Source organism: Mytilus galloprovincialis, chromosome 11, assembly GCF_965363235.1.
Source record: "Mytilus galloprovincialis chromosome 11, xbMytGall1.hap1.1, whole genome shotgun sequence".
NCBI lineage: Eukaryota > Metazoa > Mollusca > Bivalvia > Mytilida > Mytilidae > Mytilus > Mytilus galloprovincialis.
In genome coordinates, this window is record NC_134848.1 from 2,882,400 (window position 1) to 2,894,995 (window position 12,596).

The following is a 12,596-nucleotide window of genomic DNA, read 5'->3' on the forward strand; positions in this document are numbered from 1 at the left end:
GTTTTGTCCGACTAATCTGTATTGCCGATTCATCCATTACATAGGTTAATATCTTTGGTCCATTATTTAGGACTGGACAACATTTGTATGGTGTAGAGATACGAATAGTTTAAAGAAAATGACATTTTTAACGAACGAAAAGCAACACACTAGTGAGGACTGTAACCAAGTTTATTTCAGTACGTTTCCCAGCTATAGATATAATGATGTCTCGTCTGATAATATAGGCTTCACCTGAAGCAGCGTGGCACTAATACAGCACCACATATTGACAAAGATAATATAGGCTCCACCTGAAGCAGCATGGTACTACATATTGACAAAGATAATATAGGCTTCAAAATCAAACAAGAACTGTTAGCAAACATATTTGAACCATACTGTCATGACTGTTCATCGCATTGAATAAAGGTGTTAAACAGAGGTCGGCTCGACATTCCTTAATCCCCATAAGTCCTACACCTTTTATGTGTGTCACCCCATTATTCCGGTATTATTTATGTCTGGTTTTTATTTTGAGTATAACAAAATGGAAAAGATATATAATGATTCTATATATAGACAATCCTCAACTGTGCAATATGTTGCTTTACTTTAGCTATCTAATAAAAATCAATTCACTCAAGAGGGAATTTTATTGTATATTTGCTTATTGTCCAGTGGCAAATAGTCCATGCATGTCCAAGATGAGAACGAATTGACAATAAATACAATAGGTAGGTCCTGTACTAAAGAATCAATCAGTGATGAAGGGAACTCAATTAACTGCCACTGAAAATGAGGGTAAATCTGTTGATCACGTTTGATTTTGTCAGTTTTAATGGAGTTCGGTATTATAGTTATACTTTTGTTTTAAACTGGACAAACATTAATCCCCACAACAGGTCACATAAGGACATTATAGAGTTATTCCAAGGATTATTATCATGCAGTGTGTGGCATTATCTTTACACGAGACATCAGATATATCCCAATTCTGACTGGGAGTGGCTGCTTATCTATACATCCTGTATTGCCAAAAGAATGCCCAATTATAGAAAAGAATTTACTACGGTCGGAAAATAGGACAAACAGTGAACCTTTACACTTATTGTAACATATTGTTACATCCTAGTCACAATTCTGGGTGACGAGAAGATGAAGAGCAGTCTATCGACATTTAGGAACATATCCAGACCCATTACACTCTCCGAAATGGTCAAAATTTTAAAGATTTTATTTACATTGAAAATAATTTTAAAGATCGATAACTGTTTAAACTAGAGGCTCTACAGAGCATGTGTCGCTCACCTTGGTCTATGTGAATATTAAACAAAGGACACAGATGGATTCATGACGAAAATGGGTTTTGGTGATGGTGATGTGTTTGTACATCTCACTTTACTGAACATTCTTGCTGCTTACAATTATCTCTATCTGTAATAAACTTATCCCAGTAGTTACAGTGTCAGTGGAAAAAGTTAGTAAAAATTTACAAATTTTATGAAAATTGTTAAAAATTGACTATAAAGGGCAATAATTCCTTGCTTATTTTTAGGTCGTACTTTGCTGTACATTATAGCTGTTTACAGTTTATCTCTATCTATAATATTATTCAAGATAATAACCAACAATGGCAAAATTTCCTTAAATGTACCATTTCAGGGACAGCAACCTAACGACGGGTTGATTGAATTATCTGAAAATTTAAGGGCAGATAGATCTTGACCTGATTACCAATTTTACCCCATGCTCTAAATGCTTTGGTTTTTGAGATATAAGCCAAAAACTGCATTTTATCCCCATATTCTATTTTTAGCCATGGAAGCCATCTTGGTTGGTTGCCCTGGTCACCGGATATATTTTTTAAACTATGTACCTGAATGATTATTGTAGCCAAGTTTGGTTAAATTTGACCCAGTAGTTTCAGAGAAGAAGATTTTTGTAAAAGAATACTAAGATTTACGAAAAATGGTTAAAAATTGACTATAAAGGGCAATAACTCCTTAAGGGGTCAACTGACAATTTTGGTCATGTTGACTTATTTGTAAATCCTACTTTGCTGAACATTATTGCTGTTTACATTTGATCTCTATCTATAATATTATTCAAGATAATAACCCAAAACAGCAACATTTCCCTAAAATTACCAATTCAGGGGTAGCAAGCTAATAACGGGCAGTCAGATTCATCTGCAAATTTCGCAGAAGATAGATCTTGACCTTATAAACAATTTTACCCCGTAAGATTTGCTCTAAATGCTTTGGTTTTTGAGATATAAGCCAAAAACTGCATTTTAGCCCTATGTTCTATTTTTAGCCAATGCGGCCATCTTTGTTGGTTGGACTGGTCACCGGACACAGTTTTTGAAGTCGATCCCCCAATAATGATTGTGGCCAAGTTTGGTTAAATTTGGCAAAGTAGTTTCAGAGGAGAAGATTTTTGTAAAAGCTAACGACGATGGAAGACGACGACGACGCCGGACGCAAAGTGATGAAAAATATGAAGGTCAAAATATCCATAGTATAGTTGGACAATCTTTAATATTTACAATTTACTTGCGTTCTATATATACTTACTGTACATTTGCAATTGAAAGATAAGAAAGCAAAACAAACTATTAATTGATGTATACCAAGAATGTAGTTTGTCTGAAAGCAACGGAAACACACAAGGGCAATGGCACGGGGCTAAAATGAGGGTTTGTACGCACACAGAAATGACACAAACAAAATACTTGGGATGCATTTCTATTACCATTATAATTTTCTGTATTCCCACTCTGGGGCGACAAGTCTTTGATATTCCTTTTAAATATTATTTGCTTTGCATAGATTTAAAAAGTAAAATCACAAAAATACTGAACTTAGAGGAAGATCAATTGGGAAAGTCCATAATCACATGGCAAAATCAAATAACAAAACGCATCAAAAATACCAAAGTTGTTTATTTTAGTCAACCGAAGCTCGACCTTACATCTTCCTTAACTATGCGAGATGAGCAAGACATCACTGAAGTGGATGTATACATGGAAGTAATCTGGATCCAAGTTTTTGACTGTAAATCCAAATAAATAGGACAATGTATTTTCTTGATATCATTTTATTTGCTTATTAGTTCTTTCTAAACACAAGAGGCACATCAATACTTATTTGATAAGGGGTGCTACTGGGGTTATATTACCCCAATCTTTCATATAATTTAAATTTTTGAAATTTTCAACTTTTTCATATGTTGCGTAGGTAAAAATGTAACCTTTTCCCATATTGGTTTTGCAGTGTTTGAAAAGTGGAATACCAGAGTGTAAAAAGAAAGAAAATTGTGGATAAAACACAACCGGGAATACTAAGAATGATAACAGACGAAGAAGAATTCACAAATAATAACAACTAGAGGCTCTGAAGAGCCTGTGTCGCTCACCTTGGTATATGTGAATATTAAACAAAAGAAGCAGATAGATTCATGACAAAATTGTGTTTTGGTGATGGTGATGTGTTTGTACATCTTACTTTACTGAACATTCTTGCTGCTTACAATTATCTCTATCTATAATGAACTTGGACCAGTAGTTTCAGTGTAAAATGTTAGTAAAAATTTACAAATTTTATGAAAATTGTTAAAAATTTAGTGTAAAGGACAATAACTCCTTAAGGGGTCAATTGACCATTTCAGTCATGTTGACTTATTTGTAAATCTTACTTTTCTGAACATTATTGCTGTTTACCGGTTATCTCTATCTATAATAGTATTCAAGATAATAACCAAAAACAGCAAAATTTCCTTAAAATTACCAATTTAGGGGCAGCAACCCAACAACGGGTTGTCCGATTCAACTGAAAATTTAAGGCTAGATATATCTTTACCTGATAAACAATATTACCTCAGTCAGATTTGCACTTAATGCTTTGGTTTTTGAGTTATAAGCCGAAAACTGCATTTTACCACTATGTTTCTATTTTTAGCCATGGCGGCCATCTTGGTTGGTTAACCGGATCACCGGACACATTTTTCAAACTAGATCCCTTAATGATGATTGTGGCCAAGTTTAGATTAATTTGGCCCAGTAGTTTCAGAGGAGAAGATTTTTGTAAAAGATTACTAAGATTTACGAAAAATGGTTAAAAATTGACTATAAAGGGCAATAACTTCTAAAGGGGTCAACTGACCATTTCGGTCATGTTGACTTATTTGTAAATCTTACTTTGCTGAACATTATTGCTGTTTACAGTTTATCTGTATCTATAATAATATTCAAGACAATTAACCAAAACAGTAAAATGTCCATAAAATTACTAATTTAGGGGCAGCAACCCAACAACGGGTTGTCCGATTCAACTGAAAATTTAAGGCCAGATACATCTTTACCTGATAAACAATTTTACCTCAGTCAGATTTGCTCTAAATGCTTTGGTTTTTGAGTTATAAGCCGAAAACTGCATTTTACCACTATGTTTCTATTTTAGCCATGGCGGCCATCTTGGTTGGTTGACCGGATCACCGGACACATTTTTCAAACTAGATCCCTTAATGATGATTGTGGCCAAGTTTAGATTAATTTGGCCCAGTGGTTTCAGAGGAGAAGATTTTTGTAAAAGATTACTAAGATTTACGAAAAATGGTTAAACATTGACTATAAAGGGCAATAACTTCTAAAGGGGTCAACTGACCATTTCGGTCATGTTGACTTATTTGTAAATCTTACTTTGCTGAACATTATTGCTGTTTACAGTTTATCTGTATCTATAATAATATTCAAGACAATTAACCAAAACAGTAAAATGTCCATAAAATTACCGATTCAGGGGCAGCAACCCAACAACAGGTTGTCCGATTCATCTGACAATTTCAGGGCAGATGGATCTTGACCTGATGAACAATTTTACATCATGTTAGATTTGCTCTAAATGCTTTTGTTTTTGAGTATTAAGCCAAAAACTGCATTTTACCTTTATGTTCTATTTCTAGCCATGGATGCCATCTTGGTTGGTCGACCGGGTCACCGGATAAATATTTTAAACTAGATACCCCAATGATGATTGTGGCCAAGTTTGGTAAAATTTGGCCTGGTAGTTTCAGAGGAAAAGATTTTGTAAAAGTTAACGACGCCGGACGCTGGACGCCAAGTGATGGGAAAAGCTCACTTGGCCCTGTGGGCCAGGTGAGCTAGAAAAGAGTGCAAAATGGCGATTCAGAAACCAGATCCCAATGAAACGACAAAAAGTATTTCTGTAAATATAACCTGTTTTCACAGAGATATGTCTCGCCTATTTGTAATTTTGATAATGCAAATACTTTAACATGTAACATATGCAAATATTCAAAGCCAATGAACCATGACTGACAGTACATGTTTAAACAATATCCATGGAAATGAGATGTGCCAATGCTAATACAAGTGCATTCCAAATAGCATTGACTTATAATAAGTTGTTCCATTGAAACAAACATAAACACAAACATTAACTTGTAAACTATGCAAACGTTTCAAAGTCAAGGAATGAGGGGATTGAGACTTGCAAATGCCAATAAATTTGCATACCAAATATACTTAACATAAGGGGTTCACCTTAAACTAAGCTTATCCCCAACTAATACATATAAACTTCAAAAGTACCATGACTGATGGGGCGGAGCCAAATAATCTCCATGGAAATGAGATAAGCCAATGATTATACAACTGCCATACCAAATATCATATGTAGTTACCCATAAATATCAATGAACTACCACAAGTCGCTCACCATGAAAGAGGGATAAAGATACCAGAGGGACAGTCAAACTTATAGATAGAAAATAAACTGACAATGTCATGGCCAAACATAAAAATACAAACACACAAAAAAGAACAGACAGAAGACACAACAGAGATAACTAAAGACAAAGCAACACGAACCCCGCCAAAAACTGGGGATGTTCTCAGGTGCTCTGGAAGGGTTAGCAGATCCTGCTCCACATGTGGCACCCGTCGTGTTGCTTATGTTATTAAAAATCCGGTAAATGGTCTTTTTCGGTAAGTCAAATTTGTGAAAAAGGAATGGTATTGTAACAACGACATAAGGAACATGTCCGATATCATCTGTGAAACGGTTATTCCATTACGGTAAACTAACTTGTGATGGCGTCCGTATCAATAGGGAGATATGTACTCCGTATGCAGGCGCTGCTGGAATGTTGCTACACAGAAATGGAAAGTTCACAATTGGGAAGCTGAAATCATCTCTTTTGTCGTAGAGTTTTGTTTTCAACTGACCGTCATTGTCAATTTCTAGATGTAAGTCCAGATATAAGGCAGACTTAACTGTATCTGTAGTATCCTTTATCTAAAGTTCGATGGGATAGATTCATTCAACATAGCCACCGAATTTTGTATTATTTACTGATAGAAACAGAGATAAATAAACTCATCATAGATACCAGGACTGAATTGTGTATAAATGCCAGACGCGCGTTTCATTTACAAAAGACTCATCAGTGAAGCTCGAATCAAAAAAAGTAAAAAAATCCAAATTAAGTACAAAGTTGACGAGCATTCAGGACCAATATTCCTAGAAGTTTTGCCAAATACAGATAAGGTAAACTATGCCTGAGTTAGAAAAGCCTTAATATTTCAAACATTTTAAATTTTGTAAACAGTTAATTTTTATATATAACCATATCAAACATTATTCATGTCAACACAAAAAAGTGCTGACTTCTGGGCTGGTGATACCCTCGCGGGGAAATAAATCTCCACCAGCAGTGGCATCGACTCTAACTAGACCTGATCTCAAACTAATTCAAATGATGACGCCAACGCCGCCGTCGCCTTCGGAAACAGCATATCTATACCTCGCTTTTTGACTCTGTCAAGGTGAGACAAAAACTTAAATCCCAATCTGCTGTGAAGGACGAATAGCTTTCAGTTAGGTCACGACTGGCAATTAAGACCATTTCAGACCCTTGGGCTGGAAGTAAGTAGCTTTGTATATTGTCAGTGGTGGTGTTTTAAATCCAAATGTGCCAAAGTATCAAAGTAACAGAACAAAACCAACCTGGTAAGTGTATACAAATCAAGCTAACTATACCTTTATACTCATCAGTTACTGATGTTGTACTTGGGCCCATTTTCTCTGAAGCACATTTCAAATCATTAGCTATATCTTCGTATCCATGAATACGTAATCCATCAATAAAAACACTGTAGGCAGGTTCCCTCCTCTTGCTCACAATATCCAGCAATGCTTTGTTCTGATCATCTTGTCCAGCATGTTGTTCAATACGACGTCTGTCATCTACTGATATCACCAGATGTGTCATCATATGATCTAAAATTTGGCTGGTTTGTATGTTCTGTATGATTCTATCTGCATTATCTTTGATTCTATCTGTAATCAAACAGATTTATTATTCATTAGATCATTAGTGTATGACTTTTTTTCACATATGGCATGCAATGTTGGAGTGAATAAGAATATAAATTCCTTTAAAACTGTATCTTTACATTAACATGTTCTTTCTCTTATTCTTATGCAATGTTAGAGTAAATAAGGAAAATTCCTTTAAAACTGTATCTTTACATTAAAATGTTCTCTTATTGTATTATGCAACCAACAGATAACACAGACATGTTAACAAGGGCACTGTCTGCATATTTTTTTGGAAGGCAAAGAGACTGATGCATACAAAGCAAATGTTCATAGTTTGTGAATTTCCATAAATGTTATCTTGTAGATTCAGAGAAATTTGAAAAAGTGTTTGGCAAATAAACAATTGTGATCAATGCTAAATAATGATACTAATAAATCTTTCAAAGGCTAAACACAGCCTGTACCGATTCTAGCAGCTTTTCAGTTTTGATTGATTTTTTTGTAATGAGTTCAAATGTTTTCTGTTTAATTGTTTTTTTTTATGTAAGTTACTATACGAAAAAAAAACACCAATAATTGTTATTAATTTACTCTAGGTAAGATAATATTTTTTTTTCAAAGCTAGTACGAACAATATTTTATGTTTGATGGATCGTATAGTTTATCTTATTGAAAAGACTTACAGACATATAAAATGTTTACCCACTTTGAAATAGTATTACCTGTTACTGTTTCTACAGCTCTCAGTGTTTTCGGATGAACATTCTTTACAACCTCCTCTAAACACCGTGCACCTTTTCTACTATTTACCAAAGCTTGTTCAAGGACACGTATTGTAGGTCGTACTAATTTGTCTCTCCTCCAAGTAAATAAGACTTCCTTACTCTGGGCAGTCAAGTCACAATTGCATTTATCTATATTCTCTAAATCTGCTATGGACAATCCAAGTTCTGTTCCTAGTTGAAAGACCATTTTACCAATCTGTGGTGATATGTTATCTAATATTTCATCTGTAGGAATTGAATCTAAGATATCGTCTGGAATATCTGTATGAAAAACAAATGTTTATGCTGCCAAAAATAGAAATTAGGTAAACATTTGGAGGATTTTTTTCTATAAAGTATTTCCGAACACTAAAAACTACATTTTTTTAACTCTGTTTTATGATGTTACAATGCTGCTGGCCTTTTTTTCAGCACAAGAAACATATATTTAAATATAATATTTAGATCTAATCGGGGCCTTTTATAGCTGACTATGCGGTATGGGCTTTGCTCATTGTTGAAGGCCGTACGGTGACCTATAGTTGTTATATAGACTCGTAAGTAGCTTTCCCACTTAGAAGAGTTGCAGGACCAAAGTAAAAGCAAAATTGAAGTATCACATGCATCACTCAAAAGTAATGAATTTCTTCTTTGGTGCAAATTTAAATTATAATTGTACCATTTCAATGTGTTTGGCAAAATAGTATGGACCATAAATGCAAAATGGTGCAATCAATACAAACAGCATAAAATCATAACAATAAGTGCTCAAAATCAAGTTCATTGAATATGTTGATTAACAACAAATGCACGTTACATGCGTTACACAGTTAAACTTAATATGTTAGAAAATCCAGGAAATGTCAGAAACTAACTCTGGGTGTACCATCATCGGGAATGCTCAAACTAAAACATTTCAATGTAAGGGATGTATAAATACAATTGAACGTACGGAACTTTGTAAACATAAACGAAAAACTTAATCAATACCATGCATGTGAAAAACAAAGGTTAAGGCAATTTTATATATGTGTGAACTTTCGTCATTTAACATATTGCATCAACTGATGAGTGATCTATGATTTACAGATGTTTGACAATCACAAAGACAAACCACTAAATATCTTCTACAAATCTGTTTGGAGAGGGGACAATAAAAGTACTAATAATCATGTTCGAGTGAAAGAAGCCTGATGTAAATATCTTTATAGTTCTAATTACTTACTAGACATCACTTGTTTTCTCCTCCGCATCTGTAAACAATTAATATCAGACATTAAATTGTTTACAATGACTAAGTGGCAACAGCTTTTGCAAATGTTACACAATGTTTATATTAGACCATTGTCAACAGACGAGCTAAAGGAATGAAGCATTTCCCCTTCTAAACAAGAAATCATACTTAAACAATATGCTTAGACAAAAGGCTTTTAGAGTGACAGCAAACCGGCTTTTCCTGCAGAGGTCGAACAGTTGAGCAAGTATTGATACAACATTTAAGCTTAACACAGCTCTGAATTTGGATTGTGATTGAATATTTGAAATAGATTAACAGAGCTCCAGATAAGAATTCACAAATTGGGTTTTTTACCCACCATTTTCTTATATAATTGGGTGATAAAGTTTTTTAATTGCATTATCAATTCCAATTCACCCCTCATGTTAATATCAAATTGGGTTTTTCATCACCAAGCTTCTTAATGTATTGGGTTTTTTCATCAACACAATATTGAATATTTAGGCAATATCAACCCCAGATTTTTTTCCATCTTAAATATGTTTCTTTCTTTGTTTAGCTGTTTTATTTGGTTTAGGGTTTATAAGGTTATTTGCTAGCTGTTTTATTTGGTGTATTGACTGAGAAGCAATTGTAGGTTTAATTTGTGTTCCGTTCCAAACCTTCTGCCAGTTTTGTATTTACTCTTATAAACTGTAAAAAAAACGGATATGTGTATTCACAGGCACTCGTCTTGTACCTTTCCCTAAGCTTTTCAAAAGAAGCAGAAAATATGCTTCTATTCAATATTTTTACCGGACATTCACTTTTGTTTTAATTCAATGTATGTTAAATCCCGAGCAATGCGAAAAAAATATGACTTCATGACACACACTAATTGGATAAACGCAGAGAAGATTGAAATGTTTTCAAAAACACGTGTACCTATTGAGCAACGGAAAACTCTAACAGGGACCCCTTTCAGCTACTTGATGCAGGGATCTATTTTTAGAACGAAAGGAAATTTCCAATTATGAATATTATAAAAAATAGTTTATGCAACAGATAAGGGTAAATAACGCAAATGGTAGCCAATAAAAGGGTTGAGAACTCATGGTTTTGGAATATAATTGGGTTTTCCTTTGAATTAATTAGGTTATTGAACCCTGCAATGGACAATTGCATTGGATTTTTTATCATTTGTATTGCGTGATCACGCAAATACGCAGCTTATCTGGAGCTCTGGATTAGTATCTAATTAATAATGAAGATGTTTTTAAATCTGAGTCCCAGACAGGATCATGTAAAAATAAAAAAATAACACACACAACAAAAATAAAATACCACATAACAACTGTGACATCTACCTTCATAACACACATGACTTTAAAAAATAGTTTTAAAAGAAATTTTGACAACTAATGACGAAAATTAATTGAACAGAATCCATATACTTAATTCTATCATTACTGGTACATGGAACAAGTTTGAGTTATTTCCAATTGAACAGAATCCATACACTTAATGTTATCATTACTGGTTCATGGAACAAGTTTGAGTTATTTCCATTTGAACAGAAATTGTTTAACTAATAAAACAAACAGTTCTGTAAAATTAGATATGATTTAACCACTTAAATTAGATATGATGTTACACAATGTATATCTATTTTCAAATTTTAATCAAATATAATTAATAGTTCCAAATATTATTTCTTTCATTTGTCACAAACTAATATAGATCTGCAACTTATCAATCCATGTCAACAACTTTATCTACACAATGTAATGTAATGAAAAAAGAAAAAATCACAAAAATACTGAACTTAGAGGAAAATCAATTCGGAAAGTCCATAATCACATGGCAAAATCAAATAACAAAACGTATCAAAAACGAATGGACAAGAACTGTCATATTCCTGACTTGGTACAGGCATTTTCAAATGTAGAAAATGGTGGATATATATCCTTTAATATAAAGATAATTATCTAGTTAAAGGAGTTCACTTTATCAAAACAAATATATATATATAGCATTCAGAAAATTAGTTTATACAGATAAACAAACAAACCTACAACAAAATTCTTCAAACAATTTACCAAAGAAAAGACAAAAAAAAAAAAAAAATGTCATTTATCATTAATACAATATGGTTTGAAAATCTTTTAAAAAATGAGTTATTTCCCTTTGAACAGAAATGGAGTAATTTAGAAGTATTTCAACAAAAGTTGAATTCTTAGGAAAGGGCGATAATTCAACAACGAGAAAAGCTAAAATCGTGAACATTGAACTTGACCTTCATTTAGTCACATGAAACAACATATCTAGATTTGTCAAAGGGTTTTCATGTAATTGAACGGACACTGTTTGGCAGCCGTCCTCCCGACCACCCGCCCGCTGTACATCCCCAAATCAGTCCCGATTTTTCCTTCGAAAATCCTGTTAAAACATAAATAAATGGACTGTGCCAATTATTTTTAAACTGTTTTCAAAATATTAACAATAAACGCATTAGAGTATTGAAAACATCAGCCTTGCTATTCAACTTAATAGTAGAGCTTAAACCAAAATCTTTGGAAAGCCAATGCAATAATTATCAATTATGAAACTGGTTTAAGCATTAACACCATATATATGAAAAGGTTGTGTCAATGCTTATTTATATACTTGAGAACTGAAATGAGGAAATTTCGAGTGTTTTTAATCCTTAATGGACAATTAATTTACAGGAATAAAAACCATTTATAATGATATGTCTGTCCCCTCAAGATCTCTTACTATAAGGATGATAAATCCATGTGGCAACAACTCAAAATAATTGTAAACACAATTCTGCCAAAGTCTATTAAAAATTCAAACCATCTTAACGAAAAGCGTGACTTGTGTCTCCATGGATTGAGTATTGTATGACTGCTATCTAACTTTGAATCTTTTCCTTGCACTTAAGAGAATAAGGGGCAGATAATGCCAAAATGGACAATCAAAACTAAATCGAAGATAAACTGACAAAGCCATGGCAAAAGCAAAAAATTACGAAAGACCAACAAGTATACACTAAAACTAAAGACTGAGCAAAGCGAACCTCATTTTAAACCATGGTTGATAGCATATGTGCAACAGAAGAAGGGTTATCAGATTCTGTTCCAGTCGCCATGTAACTACTATATAATCTGTTGATAAATTATATCAAGGAATGAGGCATCACCTAATAGCGAATTGGTAACTGACCATTCACTACCCATACAAAATGAAAACAACATGTAATAATTTTCATGACTTGGAAGAACTTTC

The 12,596-nt window shown here is 33.5% G+C and overlaps 2 protein-coding genes across 2 annotated transcripts in view; both read right to left on the bottom strand.

Annotated features, from left to right (window-relative positions):
* LOC143051962 (uncharacterized) overlaps window positions 1-12,596 on the bottom strand; it is a 467,775-nt gene that overhangs the window by 219,819 nt on the left and 235,360 nt on the right. The gene's annotated exons all lie outside the window — the stretch shown is intronic.
* Window positions 1-12,596, bottom strand: part of LOC143051533 (uncharacterized) — a 621,634-nt gene that overhangs the window by 1,058 nt on the left and 607,980 nt on the right. The window contains exons 18-20 of the mRNA XM_076224424.1: window positions 9,315-9,342; window positions 8,048-8,371; window positions 7,044-7,343 (exon numbers count right to left, since the gene is read on the bottom strand). Coding sequence (XP_076080539.1) covers window positions 7,044-7,343; window positions 8,048-8,371; window positions 9,315-9,342 — 652 coding nt within the window. The remainder of the gene's footprint in view (window positions 1-7,043; window positions 7,344-8,047; window positions 8,372-9,314; window positions 9,343-12,596) is intronic.